Source organism: Lethenteron reissneri, chromosome 68 (genome assembly GCF_015708825.2).
Source record: "Lethenteron reissneri isolate LAM-NWPU_2019-01 chromosome 68, ASM1570882v1, whole genome shotgun sequence".
NCBI classification, from domain to species: domain Eukaryota; kingdom Metazoa; phylum Chordata; class Hyperoartia; order Petromyzontiformes; family Petromyzontidae; genus Lethenteron; species Lethenteron reissneri.
The window spans coordinates 3,450,233-3,471,583 of NC_083846.1; the positions used below are offsets into that span (position 1 = coordinate 3,450,233).

General features: G+C 47.2%; 1 protein-coding gene across 4 annotated transcripts in view; it reads right to left on the bottom strand.

Annotated features, from left to right (window-relative positions):
• The window catches only part of LOC133360368 (centrosomal protein of 290 kDa-like), a 102,056-nt gene extending 86,403 nt beyond the window's left edge, over positions 1–15,653 (bottom strand). For 2 of the 4 annotated variants that reach the window (XM_061579051.1, XM_061579049.1), the window contains exons 1-5: positions 15,576–15,653; positions 11,907–12,032; positions 9,842–9,919; positions 9,068–9,137; positions 7,707–7,750 (exon numbers count right to left, since the gene is read on the bottom strand). In XM_061579051.1, coding sequence (XP_061435035.1) covers positions 7,707–7,750; positions 9,068–9,137; positions 9,842–9,919; positions 11,907–12,008 — 294 coding nt within the window. In that variant the 5' untranslated portion in view covers positions 12,009–12,032; positions 15,576–15,653. Of the gene's footprint in view, positions 1–7,706; positions 7,751–9,067; positions 9,138–9,841; positions 9,920–11,906; positions 12,331–15,575 lie in introns of those variants that run through there. The other 2 variants (XM_061579052.1, XM_061579050.1) reach the window with 2 other exon arrangements.
• Between the last annotated feature and the right edge of the window lie 5,698 nt (positions 15,654–21,351).

The window sequence follows — 21,351 nt, forward strand, 5'->3', positions numbered from 1 at the left end:
ACACTCCCGTCTGGCGGAGCTGCTGCTCGCCGCCGCGTCCATCTTGGCGGAGATCAGCTCGTCGGGAGGAGCGGGGACGGCGGCCGACGTGCTACAGGGTCGCCCTGCAGATTCCCGCCAAAACGATTTGGCGATTCCCGCCATTTCATCCGCTCCAACTTTTGGCGGGAACGGCCATCACCACGTGGCAGCGGTTCTCCATGCGCGGCCGCTGACGTCACCAACGCGCGCGGCGGACCGCCATCACACACCCGCCACTGGGGCCGCCATCTTACACACCGACGGGGGGGCAGAGAGGAAGCACGAGGAGGAGGACGACTTTATCTTTCAGCAGCGCCTTCCCACGTTGTCAGCATTCAAGGCGGAAGGCGGGGATTGGAGCCAATTTCAGCGCAGATTTTTGGCGCATCAAGAGATGTCCGCCTGGTCCGACGCTACGGCACTGCGGGCACTGCCTGCCATGCTGGACGACAACGCGCTCGCGGCCTTCACGTCCGCACGCAGGTCGGACCGCTCCACGCTCAAGGATGCGCTGGCTCTCATGGCCAAAGTCTACGGTCCTCCCTCGGCGTGCCGCCATCATTTCTACGCAAGACGGAAGGCGGACACGGAGACCGTGCTCGCCTACCGCACGGCGTTGCTCGCTCTCGCTGACGCCGCGTTCCCTCGTATGGACGAGGAGGGCCAAGATGCGATGGTTTTGGAGCAGCTGCTCAAGTTGGCGCAGGACCTGGGGGTCCCCATCAACACGGCCGACGACACCGATATTTCTTCATTACGGGTCGCCACGAGCATGCAAGCGCACGAGGTCCTTCAACGAAAGCAGGGGGTCGTCTGCAACGCTGCCGTGGCCTCAACTCCGGGTCCGGTTGACACCGTGCCCCAAGTCGTCAGCCCACGAGAGGACGCGTTCATCGCGGGACGAGCGGGGGACTGGAGGTCGGGGGGTCGTTCGCCTCTGCGAGCGGCCCGCAAGCTGGAGCAACCGAGATCTCCGACTACTGTCATCACCTGCTATAACTGCGGCCTTCGTGGCCACGTGGCCTCCGGTTGCCGCGCCCCACGTCAGCGCGCCATGGGACCTCGGCTGGACGACGACCAAGGCCCCAAGTCATCACTGCAAACCCCGGCAAGTCGCGGCACCTCACATGCTTGGCCCGCATACTCGACACGTATGGGTCGTCGCGTTGCGACGAGGGAGAGCCGAGTAGAGTTCGGGGATTCGGTTCGGAGAGGGGGGTTCGGCCGGGACCGGGGAGACATTAAATGGTCGGAATTGGGGCACAGAATAGTGGCTGCCTCAGCGGGTTCATCCGTCGTTACCGGATCGATTGATGGGGTCGAGGTCAGGGTGTTAGTGGACACGGGGGCATCGGCGACTATTATTTCGGATCTCATTTTTAATATTCTCCCGGTACAATGTCGTCCGCTTCTTCCGGTGGATGTGCCATTTTACGCCGCTAACGGGGGATCGTTGGGCATTATCGGTCAGATTAGGGCGTCCATTTGCATTGGTGATATCAAATTGTCGGGACCCGTTTTCGTTTCATCTTCCCTGGCGGTTCCTTGCCTATTGGGCACTGATTTTTTGGCGAAAATGCCCATCAAAATTCTCATTGATCAGCGTTGCATTGAACTACCATCGGGTCGCCGTATTTCATTTTTGACGAGCCCTAATGTAATTCGGACGGCGTGCGCTACCATTCAGGCGTTAGCAACACAGACCGTGCACGTGCCCCCGGGTTCACAAATGTTGATTCCCCTCCGGTTACGGAAGCCATGGGGGAAGGAGGCCTCGGAACAGGCCATGCTTTTGGGTCCTTCTAATAGGGCTGTTGGAGGTCTCGATTTATCGGTGGCTCACACTTTGGTTGGGGCAGACAGGGATCCGTTTGTCATGGTTTTAAACGCTGGGGCGCGGCCGGCCGTCATTCAGCAGGGCACCGTGCTGCTCACGCGGCACGGGTCCCTGCGGAGGAGAGGCTGGTTGCGCAGGCTGATCCGAGCCCCACGAATAGCGTACCATCAAAGGAGGACCTAGATTGGATTGATATGCTGTGCGCGGACTCTGACGATTTGTCAGCGCTACAGTTGGGTGCGTTGCGCGGGTTGCTGATTGAATTTTCGGATGTCTTCAGTAAACATAAGTATGATATCGGATGCACGGACCTGCTACGCCACCACATTGAAACGGGCGATGCGGCACCGGTCAGGCAAAATCCCTTCCGACTGAGTCCTGCTGAGAAGGAACATGTTCAGTCGGCAGTTAACGATATGCTGGAAGCCGACATTATTTCGCCTTCTTCCAGTCCTTGGGGAGCACCTATTGTGCTCGTTAAAAAGCAGGACGGGTCCCTGCGATTTTGCGTCGATTTCCGCCGCCTGAATAAGATCTCGGTGGCCGACGCGTATCCGCTCCCCAGGATGGACGAGTCTCTCGATGCATTGTCCGGTGCGTGATACTTTTCGACTCTTGATTTATTGTCCGGATTTTGGCAGTTGCCACTCGACGAGGAGTCTAAGCCTAAGACTGCATTCCGGACTCCAGGGGGCCTGTTTCAGTTTAACCGGTTACCCATGGGACTTCACTCCTCTCCTGCGACGTTTCAGCGTCTTATGGAATTGGTTTTGTCGGGCTTGCAGTGGGAGACGTGCCTCATTTACCTTGACGATGTCATTGTTTTTGGTAAAACGTTCGAAGAACACCTCCAGCGATTGAGAGGGGTGTTCTTGCGAATGCGATCGGCTAAATTAAAGTTTAAACCGGCCAAATGCCATCTTTTTCGTAAATCCGTGAGGTACTTGGGTCACATTGTCGACTCTTCGGGGATTTCTACCGATCCTGCGAAGACGGACTGTGTCAGTTCGTGGCCGACGCCCACGTCAGTGTCAGACGTGCGCAGTTTCATCGGTTTTGCTTCGTATTATCGCCGATTCGTTGAGCACTTCGCCACCATTGCAAAGCCCTTGCACGCTTTAACGGCGAAAGGAGTGAAGTTCCGGTGGGGACCGGAGGAGGAGGCTGCATTCTGCTCCCTCCGGGACGCCTTGGTAAGGGCCCCACCCTTGTGCTATCCGGACTTTGAGAGTCCCTTCTTGCTAGACACGGATGCTAGCAACACGGGCATTGGGGGAGTGCTGTCCCAAGTCGTTGGAGGGGTCGAACGGGTGGTCGCCTATGGTAGCAGGGTGTTGTCGCCGGCAGAGCAGCGCTACTGCGTCACCCGTCGTGAACTACTTGCCATTGTTTTTTTTGTACAACAATTCAGGCCATATCTCTATGGTCGTCATTTCACGGTCCGGACGGACCATGCGGCGCTCCAGTATTCATTACGGGTTGCCCAGCCCTCGGGCCAATTGTCGCGGTGGTTGGAAGTCCTCCAGGACTATCAGTTCACGACTACGTACCGTAAAGGGTTGCGACACACGAATGCCGATGCCCTGTCGCGGTTGTTGCCTTGTCACAAATGTGCGTGCTTATCGGGATCGGCGCGCTGTAAACCTCCGGTTACGGAAGGTAGGGAGGCGTTGGTTGCGACCGCGAGCACACCAATTGGGGATGGTCCCGCTACCCCAGGGGGTCAGGACTCGCTGCTCTCACTGTCGTTGATTGAGTGGGGCCGTCTCCAAATGGCGGACAGCTCCCTGCTGGCATTGCGCCGAAAGACGGAGGGTTCCGAAGGTAGCCACGACCGAACTGGCTCCTACGAGCTTAAGCAGGGCCTGTTGATGAGATGGGACAGTTTGTCCCGGCGGCATGCGATTGTGGTGCCTTCTGCTGTGAGGGGGAAGGTTGTCTTGGCCGCACACGAACGCCTCTTGCATTTGGGAGTTAACAAAACGCTTGCCCTGCTTCAGCGTGACTATTATTGGCCGGGAATGGGGGGTGACGTGGTGAATATTCTGAAGGGTTGTGTTGAGTGCGCCAGACGGAAACCACCGCCCGTGGCAGCTAATCCACCGCTGCAATCTATTCAGGTCTCGCGCACTAACGAGCTCGTTGCACTCGATATTCTGGGGCCCTTTCCGGTCACGCCTAGGGGTAATAAGTACCTGTTGGTGGGGGTCGAATATTTTACCCGGTGGCCTATGGCGTGGCCACTCGCCAACCAGTCGGCGGCGGCTGTGACGGACGCCTTTGTCCAGGGCTACGTCCTGGACAAGGGGGCTCCCGAACGCTTGCTGACTGACCAAGGGAAAAATTTTTCGAGTAAATTACTGCAGGAGGTGTGCGACCTGTTGGGTACCAAAAAGGTGCGTACCTCCCCGTACCACCCGCAGACGGACGGGATGGTGGAGAGGCTTAACAGGACATTGACCTCTATGCTGTGCCAGCAGGTGTGTGAGTCGCATGTTGATTGGGACCTGCAGGTCCCTGGGGTCCTTGCCGCGTATAGAATGGCCCCCCATGCAGCTACGGGGTTTTCCCCGTTTTTTCTAATGTACGGTCGGGAAGCCGACCCGCCCATGGAAACGCAGCTGGGTCTGCCCGCACCACGAACTAATTCTAAATTGGCAGAGCATATTAAATTTAATATTCATAAACTGACAGAGGCAAGGGAGGCCGCACGGCTTAATTCGCGGGCTCGCCAAATTGCGAACGAGCGGTTGCGGGCACGGAAGGTGTCCGTGCACAATTGGGAACCAGGTGACAAGGCCTGGCTGCATTGCCCTCAGGCACCTTTGGCCACGTCGCCTAAACTGTTGAAGCCGTGGCGGGGACCCGTGGAGGTCGTGCGGGTGGCACGCCCCCAGTGCGTTCAGATAAAATGGGGGAAACGCCGTTGGTACGTCCACCCCTCCCGACTGAAACCGTTCTCGCCTCCGTATGGCCTCCCCTTGTGTCGTGAGGGCCGAGCATGTGACGTGACCGACGACCCTGAGGGGGAATTGTCCTTGCCTGCTCCTCACATGTCTCCGCCTGATCCGCTCCCAGGTGTCTCGGAACTGACTGCTGCCGACCACCGGCGGCCGGATCTTCACGGCGGGGCCGGTCCTTCCAGGCCCGACCCGTGCCGTCTAGAGCTGCCGGAGACACCGGACGGTCGCCAACGTCCCGTTCCATACGACGGACCGGCCAGACGGACTCGCGCTAGGTCGCGCTACTTTGTGTAACCTACCATGTGCGGAGTCGAGGCAGCCGGAGCGCCTCGGCACTGCGTGGGTCACAGTGACACATGGCGCGTTCGTTTTACGGTGTTCGCTTTTATTGTGTTGTTCGTCGGGCTGTATATTGCTTCATATTTAAGGTTGTGTTATGTTGTTGTTGTTGTGTTACGGGGCACACTGGGATGTGGAGTTCTTTATTACTGCGTTGCGTTATGTTGTGTTGTAGGTTAACAGCCGGGCCGGCTGCAAGCTATGTGGGAGGGGGTGATGTAGAGGTGATACGCGCTGGGATTAAGGATCGTATGCACAGTGCGTGATGATTGGCTGTGTAGGTGGTGACGCGCGCTGACGGTGGAGGATCAGGGGTCAGCGCGGGGTCGTGGGTTACGGGGTACCGATTGGCTGTGGGCGGTGACGCGCTGAGAGGGAGTGATCAGGTGGCAGCGCAGTGTGATTGGTGGAGTAATGTTAACACGCGCTGGGGGAAGCGGATCGTAGAGAGAGTGCGTCGTGATTGGGTCATTGAGGAACGACGCTCACGTCGACGCCGCATCAGCTCCGTCCCTCGTGAGCAGGGGCTATAAAAGGGGATGCACACAGGCGTAAGGGCAGTGTGTAACCAGCGAAGAAGGAAGACGGGGATGAAGACCTAGAGCCCTGCGGTACCTAGCCCCGCTGTCCTAAGGGGACCGGGACTCTGTGTAACCCAGAGGCGAGTGTAGTGGGTGTAGCCATAGGTCTACACGAGCCGAATGTACTATGTGTAGCCAGGGCATAGGGCTTACACGAGTCGAGTGTATTGTGTAGCCAGAGGCATAGGGCTTACACGAGTCGAGTATATTGTGTGTAGCCAGAGGCATAGGGTCTACACGAGTCAAGTGTATCGGGTGTAGCCAGAGGCCTAGAGCTTACACGAGATTAGTGGAGTGTGTCGGAGGAAGAAGAGAGACCACACGTTGTATTGTGATACCTAAAGGATTTAATAAAAGTGTGTTACCCGTCAAGAAGTTCCTGCCGTCAATTCCCATACTTCATTAGTATGACGGGGGCGGGTCTATCCATAAGGTAACCACTGATGAGGCAGTGGTGGAAATTCTCCATTACTATGACGAGGCCGGGTCTATCCATAGGGTAACCACTGATGAGGCAGTGGTAGAAATTCTACATTACTATGACGGTGATGGGTCCATCCATAGGGTAACCACTGATAAGGCAGTGGTGTAAATTCTACATTACTATGACGGGGGCAGGTCCATCCATAAGGTAACCACTGATGAGGCAGTGGTGGAAATTCTCCATTACTATGACGAGGCCGGGTCTATCCATAAGGTAACCACTGATGAGGCAGTGGTGGAAATTCTCCATTACTATGACGGGGGCGGGTCCATCCATAGGGTAACTACTGATGAGGCAGTGGTGAAAATTCTACATTACTATGACGGTGACGGGTCCATCCATAGGGTAACTACTGATGAGGCAGTGGAGGAAATTCTACATTACTATGACGGGGGCGGGTCCATCCATAGGGTAACCACTGATGAGGCAGTGGTGGAAATTCTACATTAGTATGACGAGGCCGGGTCTATCCATAAGGTAACCACTGATGAGGCAGTGGTGGAAATTCTCCATTACTATGACGGGGGCGGGTCCATCCATAAGGTAACTACTGATGAGGCAGTGGTGGAAATTCTACATTACAATGACGGGGGCGGGTCCATCCATAAGGTAACCACTGATGAGGCAGTGGTGGAAATTCTACATTACTATGACGGGGGCGGGTCTATCCATAGGGTAACCACTGATGAGGCGGTGGTGGAAATTCTACATTACTATGACGAGGCCGGGTCTATCCATAAGGTAACCACTGATGAGGCAGTGGTGGAAACTCTCCATTACTATGACGAGGACGGGTCTATCCATAGGGTAACCACTGATGAGGCAGTGGTGAAAATTCTACATTACTATGACGGTGACGGGTCCATCCATAGGGTAACCACTGATCAGGCGGTGGTAGAAATTCTCCCACTGCAATGGCGGGGGATGAGTTTATCCACAGGATAAACCACGGTTTGGCCTCGCCACAAAGCTGTATTCATTTTAAAGACCTCGCAGCGATGGAGGGCTGAGTCAACCCAAAGCCCAACCTGGACTTGAATTTGTGTCCTTATCGCAGGAGGCTCATCCTGACCAGGACGCTTCAAAGTCGTAACCCATGTCAAAAGTCTTCTTGGTTCTTTCGGTAAAGTCACGTAGAAGGGAAATGATAAAATAATAAAAATTAAACATCATAAAATTATTCTCACGACGTTTCGGCCACAACGCAAGCAGCCGAAAGGTCGTGAGAATTGTATTTTATTATGTTTTGTTTTTATTATTTTATTATTTCCCTTCTACGTGACTTTACCGAAAGAACCAAGAAGATGAATCCCTGCAGTCACGAAAGCTTTAAATCCATGTCAAATGGTCCAAAAGAACCTGCGGTGTAGATGTTTGCGTTAACGTGTTGTTCAATCGGTTGGAGGGTTGTCTCCCCTTATCCCTGATGGGTGTCTGCTTGCGACGATTGCAAACAACATGGGTGCAGAGCACGCGCGTACCAGCTCATTCTGCAGCTTGTCGATCTTCGCCTTGTACTGCCGCTCTAAGGGAGAGAGGGGGAGGGAGACCGCGCGTCGAGAGGTGGAGACGTCATCACGTGGCATCTCTTCGAGACTGATTCGAGTAGAGTGCGCATCTAGGACACAGAGTAAAACTAAGCGACAGCTCCTAAAACACTTGGGTGTTGTATGTATGTGTATTTGTGTGTGTGGGGCTATCCACTCCCTAGTGTGCCATTTCGGTCATCATAGGTGCTCACTAAAGTCACTTGCCGCTAGAGTCTGTCCAGGGGATACGGTAGTATCTTTGTCTTTGTGTGTGGGGAGCTCTAGTGCAATGGTTAGCGCGCCGTGCGATGAACCCGGCAACCCGAGTTCGGTTCCCGCTCACGGCCAACACCAGTGATGATTATCTGAACCGGTCATGGACCTCCTCTAGATCGATTCAGCCTCAAATGAGTACCTAATGCGGTGTGTCAACATCGCCGCTAGGGAGACAAGAGCGGCTGGGCGTAGTGTTGGCCGACCCACTCCCTCGTGTGCCGTGCTGGCCTTCATAGGCGTTCACTAACAGCACTTGCCCCAAACAGTGTGTGTATAATACACGTGGAATCTTTGCATTTTGAATCGGAATGTCCCACGCAGTGACTGATCAGTCCAGCCATAGGTGTCTTATTAAGGCCGCCCACGTTGACCAATCACGTTCTTGGAACACGCCGTGCGGTTTGAACTTTGGCGCATGCCAATCGGTTTAACAGCCACTAACGAATGCGGTTGAGTTTCCGTCAGCGTGTTGCGTTTGTTGTGTTTTTTGGGGAGCCACGGTGGCTGGGAGATGTTAACCACCTCGCCTGGTATACAGGAGGTCGTGGGTTTGATCCCGACCCTGACCCTGCTGCTGTATATTTGGAGTTTGCGTGTCTCTCTCTCATCATCATCATCACGGTGGCTAGGAGATGTTAACCACCTCGCCTGGTATACAGGAGGTCGTGGGTTTGATCCCGACCCTGACGCCTGCTGCTGCATATTTGGAGTTTGCTTGTCTCCCTCTCCACCCGTGGTTGCGTGGATTTTTCTCCGGGTCTTCCAGTTTTTGCCTCAATATTTTGAATCAAAGTCACGCATTAAGTGTATTTGGCCGCTGCAAATTTCCACGCGATAAGCCACTTCACTGAGCTATAATTTGCGGCCAGGTCGCAAATGGGCCTTACCTGGTCAAAATAAAAAATAGCAAAAAGTAAAAATAGTTTCCGCGTTCAGCTACCGTCACTGTGCCGAGTTATCGTCGCGAGCGAATGCGTCGACGATTCTCGAAAAATCGGGGTGGGCATTCCTCCCCTGGTGTGCCGTGCGTTGTGTACCGACTTTGGCTTGTTCGGTTCCCGCCCTCTCAACCTCCTCCATGGCAAACGCAGCCTCCTGCGATTTCAGCTGGGGCAAAGATTGCACATGACATGGATTGCACGCAATTCGGATTACGTATGAATGTGTGATTCGGATTGCAGATTACTGATTACACGCGATTCAGATTACATATTATTGTGTGAATCGGAATGCTGATAATTAATTACATGCGAATCAGATTACATGCGATTTGGATTACATATTAATACGTGATTCCGATTACAGATTACTGATTACACGCGATTCACATTACATATTATTGCGTGAATCGGAACGCTGATTATTAATTACATGAGATTCAAATTACCAGCGATTCAGATTACACGCGATTCAGATTACGTGAGATTCAAATTACCAGCGATTCAAATTACCAGCGATTCAGATTACACGTGATTCAGATTACACGTGATTCAGATTACATGAGATTCAAATTACCAGCGATTCAGATTACACGCGATTCAGATTACATGAGATTCAAATTACCAGCGATTCAGATTACATGAGATTCAAATTACCAGCGATTCAGATTACATGAGATTCAGATTACACGTGATTAAGATTACATGAGATTCAGATTACCAGCGATTCAGTTTACAAGTGATTCAGATTACACGCGATTAAGATTAAACGAAATTGAGATGGCACGCGATTCAGATGATACGCGATTCAGGCCACGTGACCGCTGCTAGCGATGGTGAAGGTGGAGCACATGGCATGCACGCGCTCTTCACCTGCATGAGCGACTGCGTGAGGGAAAACAGATGGATGAGCTTGTCCGACGTTTCATCTTTTAAACTCTTCACCTCCACCTGTCAAGGCAATACAAAGCGTTCCAAATACATCACCATCATTGCTTAATAATAATAACAGCACCGTGCTCCCCATGCAGTATACTCCACAGCGCTCTGCAGTAGGGGAACCCTACCAGTGGCAGCTCTCCCTGTGTGGAGTGAGCGGAACGCAGCACCGGCCTACGAGTGGCCATTAGTCTGCCGGTAGGGTGGGCAATGCTGTGACTTGGCTGTCCCAGCTAGGCAATTTGCGGGTACATTTTTAAATCAAATTTGGCAAATAGGAACCGTGATGCTGACGGGCATGGCCTACCCTCTCTGGAATAACGAAGTCAAAAGTGACGAGCAATGAGGCAGTGCTCATCTCCTGTTTGCAGCCCTGACGTCGGTCGTGGAGATTCCACATTCCTATGGCGCAGACGATTCTCCTTCTATAGGACAAGCACCCTTGACTTCCCCCGTCGCAAACCGTTACTCTGTTTAATTTATCTGGGAAACCCTACTGCGGAAAGTCCTGAATTGCGATGTTTGGCCAATTCCTCTCCAATAAGTGTATCACGCGTTTGTTGTTCTACTCCCACAAGTCCGATTAGCCACGGTTGGCTACGTAACGTGCGAAAGAGGTTCAACTTAAACACGTATTTTATCTAGATTTAAAGCTTTCGTGACTGCAAGGATTCATATTGTTTGGTTTTTTTCGGTAAAGTCACATAGGTAAAAAATTTAAATTAATAAAAGTAAAATAAAAATCACGTTTCGGAGGCAACACAAGCTTCCGTCTTCAGGTGGAACCGTCACAGCACGATAGCTGATACAGCTGATACAGCTATCGTGCTGTGACGGTTCCACCTGAAGACAGAAGCTTGTGTTGCCTCCGAAACGTCGTGATTTTTGTTTTATTTTTATTTTACTTTTGTTAATTTAAAATTTTTACCTACGTGACTTTACCGAAAAAAACCTAACAACACGTATTTTATCGACCCTGGAGGGGATGATGATGGGCTGAGTCAACACCCCAAACCAGGATTTTGAACCCGCAAACCTTTGAATTGCGAGCCGCTCGCTCTATCTGCAGCTGAGCCACCTGGCCGGATAATGCACATGCAAAATTAACAAGGGTGGTCTCTGGGCTTGAACCGCGAACCAAATGCAACAAACGGCAAAACACACTTCCCCCTGCACATGTTTAGTGTACATGCCGAACAACATGTTTGGAATCGACAGGAGAAAAGTTAGACTTAAGAATAAATCGAGTTATTAACAGACCTTTGGAACATAGCTCGTTCGTAAGTAGCGGAGTCCCTGTATCATTATAATAGGTTTTCCCTTTTTTTCTGGCAACAAAACAGCTGTGTTAAGATGTTAAAACACCAAACTGAAACCTTTTACAAGGAATCATGTCTGCATTAACCACAATGCTTGTGGTCAGAATGCAAACAAAAAAACATACTCTGATAATAAATGCATTGTGCTGTAACACGTTCCTACGGAGGGAGCTGGTAGGAACGTTGGGTTGCTCGGTCAAAGCCGACGTGAGTAGGTTAAACGTTGAGTTTTATAAGGGCACCACGGGATGACCAGCCCCTCCCCACCCAGCCCCACCCATCCTACCCCCAACCCTCCCCACCCAGCCGCTCCCCACCCTCGCCTCCCCACCCAGCCCCTCCCCACCCTCCCCACCCAGCCCCACCCATCCTACCCCCCACCCTCCCCACCCAACCGCTCTCCACCCTCGCCTCCCCACCCAGCCCCTCCCCACCCTCCCCACCCAGCCCCTCCCCACCCTCCCCTCTCCACCCAGCCCCACCCCTCCTATTTTGGATGCACGACGGACGGACGGACACAATAATCCCCTGTGGGCTGGTGGAACCAGGTGGTTCCTACCAGTATAATGTTTTTGTATTGCTTGTTGTTGTAACGTTCTTACCCAGCGCCCCTACTGGACATGAAAACATTGCTTTATAGCTCATCGCATTCCTCCTGCAGTGCAAATAAATATTCTGACCTTCGAAATAATGTCTTCGATCTGGTATGCGACGTCCACCTCTCTCTCCAAGGTGTTGGGGTCACACTTGAGCAGGATCTCCCACGCCACGTTCGGTGCCATTTCCAAAGCTTTCCTGTTCACAGACTGACCAGCGCACGCAACATTGAGGCCCCGGGTGGTGGAGCGCACCGATCAATCCTTTTGCAAGATTTAGTATCTAGAGCAGCGGTCGGGAACCTATGGCTCACGAGCCATATATGGCTCTTCTGGTGACGGCATATGGATCCCAGACAATTTTGAGTTGAAAAAAAAATAAAAAAAATAAGTTTAGAACTGATTTAAAAATACTTGTGATATTGCTTAATAATACTGTGTCATTTTAAAGTAAACAGAAATTAGTTTTGAAGATAAATTTGACGGGTCACGGGGCCTCAACGGCTGCACGAAGCTCAACCTGACCACGTACGAACCAGACTACAAGGCCATCAGCAAAACCATGCAGCACCAGAAGTTGCATTAAAAGTAAGACATATTTAATTTATTATACGTTAAAAATACTATATGGCTCTCAATGCAATATATTTAGAAATATTTGGCTTTTATGGCCCTCCCAGTCAAAAAGGTTCCCGACCCCTGATCTAGAGTGTATCTGTTTCTCGTCAAGGAGCATTTAGCATCTGAGTGAACTCCGGTCATCACCGCAGTGGCAGCGGCTTTTGGCCGAGCCATCGAACAAAGTCGGTGGATCATCGCATCGAACGGCGCTTTCAGATGCGCTTCTGCGGCCGTCTGGAACGCTCTCTTCCTTCCGATATTAGGAAGCCACTGGAGCTATGCATTTTTAAATCCTTTATATTAAGTTCGCTTGCTTGCTTTCGTGCTTGCTTGCTTACGACCGTGCAAATCTTTCAGTCGTTTTTTAACCCACTTCCCGTGATCCAATCGAGCTGACATTTCGCACACAGACTCGTTGTGCGAGACAATTAATGTTCGTGCAAAAAAAAAATGCAAAAATGTTACACTGTTTAGGGAAAACAAATTAAATATTTAATTACCAATTGGTTAATGGTGGCAGACAATCATCTGACCCATAGGTGGCAGCCATCTCAAGCCAGAGGACGTGGACTCTCGCCGCCACGCATATAAAGGATTTATAGTGAAAAACTTTGTTTTTACGGGTTATACTTATTAAATCGTCTCAATTGAAAACTCATTTCTTTAGAACTGCTTCTTGTTGTGTTTGGTTTGTTTTCCTTCCATCCGCACTTACGATTAGCACGGTTGGTTGCGTACGGTGTGAAAGAAGTTCAACATACAGTACATACGTGATGTTGGTGCATTCCGTTTGGTGCCCGTGTCAACCCACCGACTTATCCCACGAATGAGGAACGTTAATAACACTGCATTCACCTTAAACATGACACTCAATGTGCATTATAGTATCCACGAGTTGTTTTGGGTTAGATCGCGTAAATATATAAATGTGTCGTTAAAACCCGCCACCCCCCAACACAGACAACTAGTAAGGGTTGCAACGTAAACAGAACGTGGCCAATTCGTCACTAGTACAGCACTAATGTGTAGTGTAGTGTGTAGTGTATAGTAGTGTATAGTGTAGTGTATAGTGTAGTGTATAGTAGTGTATAGTGTATAAGTGTAGTGTAGTGTATAGCGTAGTGTATTGTATAGTAGTGTATAGTGTAGTGTATAGTGTAGTGTGTAGTGTATAGTGTAGTGTATAGTGTAGTGTATAGTGTAGTGTACTAGTACAGCCACACCGGTTGTGTGTTGGAGAGCCAAGCCACAACATTTACAGAAATCTGGCTGTCGCCTGATGAAGCTGGTTGTAATTACTGGCGAAACGTCGAACTCAGATTGTAAATGTTGTGGCTTGGCTCTCTAACACACAACCGGTGTGGCTGTACTAGTATACTACGCTATACACTACACTATACACTACTATACACTGTACACTACACTATACACTACTATACACTACACTATACACTACTCTATACACTACACTATACACTACTATACACTACACTATACTTATACACTACACTATACACTACTATACACTACTATACACTACACTACACACTAATGCTGTACTAGTGACGAATTGGCCACGTTCTGTTTACGTGACAACCCTCACTAGTTGGGCTGTGTTGGGTGGTGGCGGGTTTTAACGACACAACATTTATACATTAACGCGATCTAACCCCAACAAAACCTCTATCATGAATATTGGTCGCGAAAACCTCCTGCGTGTTAAACTGCATGACAGTACTTCGGGTTCAATTTCGATGTAAAGCTTTCGTGACTGTAGGTCTGTCTTCTCGACAGACCTGTTCTTCACCTGAGGACGGCTGCTTGCGTTGTGGCCGAAACGTCGTGAGAATTATTGAATTGTTTTATTTTTCTTCTTGGTTCTTTCGGTAAAGTCACGTAGAAGGGAAGTAATAAAATAATAAAAATAAAACATAATAAAATAATATAATAATATAAAATAATATAATAAAATAATATATATATTATTTTTATTATTTTATTACTTCCCTTCAACGTGACTTTACCGAAAGAACCAAGAAGATGAATCCCTGCAGTCACGAAAGCTTTAAATCGAAATGTTATTATGTTTTATTTTTATTATTTTATTATGTTTTATTTTTATTATTTTATTATTTCCCTTCAACGTGACTTTACCGAAAGAACCAAGAAGATGAATCCCTGCAGTCACGAAAGCTTTAAATCGAAATGTTATAATGTTTTATTTTATTATTTTATTATTTCCCTTCTACGTGACTTTACCGAAAGAACCAAGAAGATGAATCCCTGCAGTCACGAAAGCTTTAAATCGAAATGTTATAATGTTTTATTTTTATTATTTTATTATTTCCCTTCTACGTGACTTTACCGAAAGAAACAAGAAGATGAATCCCTGCAGTCACGAAAGAAGCTTTAAATCGAAATGTTATAATGTTTTATTTTATTATTTTATTATTTCCCTTCTACGTGACTTTACCGAAAGAAACAAGAAGATGAGTACTTCGGGTGTCTGAGAGCCGTTTTGTTCGTCGAGGGTGATTTGATGTCTGCAGAATAATTTACTGGCGCTGTTGGGACTCCCCTAGGTCGACTCAGCCTTAAACGATTATCCACTGAAGCCTTCGGCTAAGTCGACTCAGCCTTAAATGATCCACAGGTGCGAACCGGTCGTTAACTCGGCTTCAAACTAGCGCGGCTACATTAAAACAAAGCGTTGCAAAGAATATATATATACGTGAAAGGTTTACTTTATCTTCTTGTTTCTTTCGGTAAAGTCACGTAGAAGGGAAATAATAAAATAATAAAATAAAACATAATAAAATAATATATATATATAATTTTTATTATTTTATTATTTCCCTTCTACGTGACTTTACCGAAAGAACCATTAATATTAATCCTTGCAGTCACGAAAGCTTTAAATCGAGGTGTACTTTAAGTGTAAACGTAAATAAGATCTTTAAGCGCCGTTTTAACGGGTTGCTTAGCAACCCGAGGCCTAGGGCGCTATTCTAGCGAGGTGCATTGCGATAAGCCTTAAAAAATATACAATACGTTGTAACTTTGACAATTCTAATGTATGAAATAACGTTAGCGTTGCCCAACATTGTTTAGAAATAAAAAAACGATAGTCACCTGTCCGGAGATTAAAGCAATTTACTCTGACATAGCCGCCCTCGTTTCGACGCTGCTTCTGATACTGTGGATCTTCCGGAAGATATCTACCGGCCGTTCGAGTGGCAACATCTTCCGGAAGATATCTACCGGCCGTTCGAGTGGCAACATCTTCCGGAAGATGTCTACCGGCCGTTCGAGTGGCAACATCTTCCGGAAGATATCTACCGGCCGTTCGAGTGGCAACATCTTCCGGAAGACTTCTACCAACTGTTCAAGTGACGTCTTCCGGAAGATATCTAGCATGTCTTCCGGAAGATATCTACCGGCCGTTCGAGTGACATCTTCCGGAAGATTTCTAGCATGTCTTCCGGAAGATATCTACCAACCGTTCGAGTGGTAACATCTTCCGGAAGATATCTACCGGCCGTTCGACTGGCAACATCTTCCGGAAGATATCTACCGGCCGTTCGAGTGGTAACATCTTCCGGAAGATATCTACCGGCCGTTCGAGTGGTAACATCTTCCGGAAGATATCTACCAACCGTTCAAGTGACGTCTTCCGGAAGATATCTACCAACCGTTCGAGTGGTAACGTCTTCCGGAAGATATCTACCAACCGTTCGAGTTACGTCTTCCGGAAGATATCTAGCATGTCTTCCGGAAGATATCTACCGGCCGTTCGAGTGGCAACATCTTCCGGAATAATTCTACCAAATCTTCCGGAAGATATCTACCGGCCGTTCGAGTGACCTCTACCGGTAAGTTGCTACCGTGTCTTCTGGAAGATTCTACCGTTGTCTTCCGGAAGATGTCTACCGGCCGTTCAAATGATAACATCTTCCGGAATATTAAATCTACCAAATCTTCCGGAAGATATCTACCGACTGTTCAGGACCCATCTTCCGGAAGATGATACCATATCTTCCGGAAGATATCTACCGACTGTTCAGGACTCATCTTCCGGAAGATTTATACCGTGTCTTCCGGAAGATATCTACCGACTGTTCAGGACCCATCTTCCGGAAGATTGATACCGTGTCTTCCGGAAGATGTCTACCGTCCGTTCGAGTGACAACATCTTCCGGAAGAACCTTCTCCCGATGTCAGAGACTCAATCTAGATATGATCGAGATTTGAAGTTTTCGTGACTGCAAGGATCCATACTCTTTGGTTCTTTCGGTAAAGTCACGTAGGTAGATAAATAAAATTAGAGACTCAGCCCGGAGTATCAGCCCGCGCGCTAGAGGATGTCCATGGGAGGAGATGGAGCGATTAAATGATGATCCGCTGATGTGCATCGCTGGGACTGTAAAATTAATCTTCTTGGTTCTTTCGGTAAAGTCACGTAGAAGGGAAGTAATAAAATAATAAAAATAAAACATAATAAAATAATTCTCACGACATTTCGGCCACAATACAAGCAGCCGTCTGCTTGTAATGTGTTTTATTTTTATTATTTTATTATTTCCCTTCTACGTGACTTTACCGAAAGAACCAAGAAGATGAATCCCTGCAGTCACGAAAGCTTTAAATCGAAATTTTATTTTGTTTTATTTTTATTATTTTATTATTTCCCTTCTACGTGACTTTACCGAAAGAACCAAGAAGATTAATCCCTGCAGTCACGAAAGCTTTAAATCGAAATTTAATGTTAGGCAACTTTGTGGCCAGCAGAGGGCGGTGCAGCAACATGCATCATTGTACGGTACTATGGCGCCATAAATGACGTCACACATTTTTGGACGATTTTTGACCCCTCCCCCGTCACGTGACGTCACAAAAAGTCAGACCCCCCCCCCAAATGTGACGTCACAAAGCTCTGCCCCCCCCCCCCCCCAAAAAAAAACATATTTCCATTTTGAAAATTAAAGATGCTTAAAATCGCTTTAAACTATTGTCATTATAGTGCGTATTTAATGTGGCGCTGCACTCTGATGTTGTAGGAGAAAACATTTATTAAAAAGTATATTTAATTAAGTAGAACGTGTTGTCTATATTAATTAAAAGTTGCGCATTTTGATGTGACGTCACATTTCTCAACCCCCCCCCCCCCTCGTCACACATCGTCACAAATGTCTGACCCCCCCCCCCCTCCCCCTAGGTGCGTGACGTCATTTATGGGCGGCCCCTTTGCACCACTGTGGTGTTTTTGTCGTGTTTGTTGTTGTAATGATCTCACCCCGTGACCCCCTTACTGAACACCTGTGGAAAAAATTAACCCGTAAAAACAAAGTTTTTCACTATAAATCCTTTATATGCGTGGCATCGGTTTAATTTTATTATTCATTTCTGTTTTTCTTGAGTAAGAGTTTCATTTTTATCACATTGGTATTTTAAATTAAATATAAAAAAAAAATTTGAAAAAAATTTTCACGAAAATAAATTGTCATGCACAACGGAGTCTGTGTGCAAAATGTCAGCTCGATTGGATCACGGGAAGTGGGTTAAAAAACGACCGAAAGATTTGCACGGTCGTAAGCAAGCAAGCAAGCAAGTGAACTTAATATAAAGGATTTAAAAAGATCTTCATCGCTCATCGGATTCCTATTGATGCTATTGTTATCCGGCTGCTATGGATTGACTTATGCAGCTAGCGGAGGATGCTATGTTTAGTGATGTGTGTTGTACTCTTAGGTTTTTTCGGTAGGTAAAAATCAATAAAAATAAATAAAATAATAATAATAGAAATAATAATAGAAATAAAATAATAAAAAATAAATAGTGAATTGTTTTAAATATTTTTTTTACCTACATAACTTTACCGAAAAAACCTAAGAGTATGAATCCTTGCAGTCACGAAAGCTTCAAATCTAGAAAGGATGTGTGTTGTGTGTGTCGCTATTGTAAACTTTTAATCACATTTGTTGGGAAAACTGTTACGTTGTTTACATAGCATTGTTTTAGTAAGTTTTAGAGGGGGCTTGGTTTGGCCCGATTTTTTTTATTTAGTGTAGATTTGTATTGTATTATGATTGTTATTGGTATCAAAATGGAATTTTTTGCACTTTGTGTACGCAGCATGAACGGGTTGTGCTTTTTCCCATAGGATTTAATTGTTTGCTACGTACGTGATGTTTAGATTTGTGTACAATGAATTTTAGGTGCATCTTGTAATTTTATTGTTTGTTGCGCTTGAACCCAAATCAAGAGCCGAATGGCTCACATGGTAAATCCTAATAAATGAAACTGAAAACTGAACTGAAACTCTAAATAAATATTCCGATTCTGAGTTGTTCATTCCAGATGATTGATATAAAAGTGCATAGCTCTCATTGGCTTCCCAATACGGTTGACCGATGTTCTGTCGTCTGGTTGATGGTGACATTATCGTCTCAAGAATTGGGCCCTGTGGAAGATCTGCCGTTCTAGATTTGAAGCTTTCGTGACTGCAAGGATTCATATTCTTAGGTTTTTTCGGTAAAGTCACGTAAAGTTACCGAAAAAACCTAAGAATATGATCTGCCGTTCGTATTCCAATCCACGTTTTTTTTTATCTCTCTCTCCACAGCAAGGCCGTAATTATAATATAAATTGGGGGACACACATCCCACCCACAATATTAAAATATGCTCAAAATGCCCCCCTCCCCAATATATTGCTAAAATAATTGCTATGCTATGTAAATAAAAACAAAAATTTGCTAAACCCTGGCCACAATATCTTGACTTGTCTTCAGATAAATCAATGCATCGATTTCTGTTCATGTAATTGTGGTTATGTTTGTACTTTATTAATCCCTAATCTCTGCCATTACATACAATGAAAGAAGAAATGGTAAAAAAAGTAAAAACAGAGCAATGTATTACAATACACTATTAGACTTTATTGTACAAAAATAAAAAAAAAGTCCATCCCATGTGTTAGTGAATTTTTTAATATTTTAGGCAGGAAATGAGTTTTTAAAATTTGATATTTTTTAATCCTTTATATTAAGTTCGCTTGCTTGCTTGCTTGCGTGCTTGAGCGCTTGCTTGCTTGCTTACGACCGTGCAAATCTTTCGGTCGTTTTTTAACCCACTTCCCGTGATCCAATCGAGCTGATATTTTGCACACAGACTCGTTGTGCGAGACAATTCATGTTCGTGAAAAATGTTTTCCAAAATTTTACACTGTTTAGGGAAAACAAATTAAATATTTAATTACCAATTGCTTAATACTGGCAGACAATCATCTGACCCATAGGTGGCAGCCATCTCAAGCCAGAGGACGAGAGGACTCTAGCCGCCACGCATATAAAGGATTTATAGTGAAAAACTTTGTTTTTACGGGTTATACTTATTCTGCGTTGGGACCCCCAGATACCCTGAAAGATTTGGTCCCCCCCAATGTTGACTTCATGACTACGGCCTTGCTCCACAGAACCGTACTGGGCACCATGATTGCAATGTGTTTCCCAAACGAGTAAACTTTCCCCAGTGGCTCACCACATTCTCCTTCGATAAACGATCACGGAATCTTTCGATTTAAAGCTTTCGTGACTGCAGGGATTCATCTTCTTGGTTCTTTCGGTAAAGTCACGTAGAATGAAAATAATAAAATAATAAAAATATAGACATAATATTTTATTATGTTTTCTTTTCATTAAAATAAAACATTATATTTTATTATGTTTTTATTATGTTTTATTTTTATTGAAATAAAACATAATATTTAATTACGTTTTGTTTTTATTATTTTATTATTTCCATTCTACGTGACTTCACCGAAAGAACCAAGAAGATCACGGAATCTTTGCAACAGTCCATCGCGAAGCAGACCGCCGCAGGAGGATTTTATTTTACCAGTTAATAACAACGACAAAGATCCCCCGTGTAGCCTGTAACAGACTATTGGGGCAAGTGCTGTTCGCGAGCACCTACGAAGGCCGGCACCGTTGCACACGAGGGGGTGGGTGGCCAGCAACCGCGCCCGGCCGCCTTTGTCTCTCCCAGTGGCGATGTTTATTGCACACCGCACCAGGTACTCATTTGAGGCTGAGTCGACCTAGGGGGGGGCCCAGGACCGGTTCAGATAATCGTCACTGGCGGTGTTGGCCGTGAGCGGCGTTCTAACCGCTACACTGACACAAAGGCAAAGATCCCCCGTATATCTTCTTGGTTCTTTCGGTAAAGTCACGTAGAAGGAAAGACGGCTGCTTGCGTTGTGGCCGAAACGTCGTGAGAATTATTTTATTATGTTTTATTTGTATTATTTTATTATTTTCCTTCTACGTGACTTTACCGAAAGAACCAAGAAGATGAATCCCTGCAGTCACGAAAGCTTTAAATCGAAAAGTCCCCCTATAGCCTTGCACAGACTGTTGGGGCAAGCGCTGTTAGCTAGCAGCACCCATGAAGGCCGGAACGGCACACGATCGGGGTGTATGGCCAGCACCACACACAGGCGCGCTCAAGTAGGTATTAACCAGGGTGGGCCCACTCCCACCGAATTTCAACCTCGAAAAGTCTGCAACAAACGCGGATTAAAAAAATTTACCCGTAAAAACAAAGTTTTTTACTATAAATCCTTTATATGCGTGGCGGCTAGAGTCCTCTCGTCCTCTGGCTTGAAGATGGCTGCCACCTATGGGTCAGATGATTGTCTGCCAGTATTAAGCAATTGGTAATTAAATATTTAATTTGTTTTCCCTAAACAGTGTAAAATTTTGGGAAAAAATGTTCACGAACATTAATTGTCTCGCACAACGAGTCTGTGTGCAAAATGTCAGCTCGATTGGATCACGGGAAGTGGGTTAAAAAACGACCGAAAGATTTGCACGGTCGTAAGCAAGCAAGCAAGCACGCAAGCACGCAAG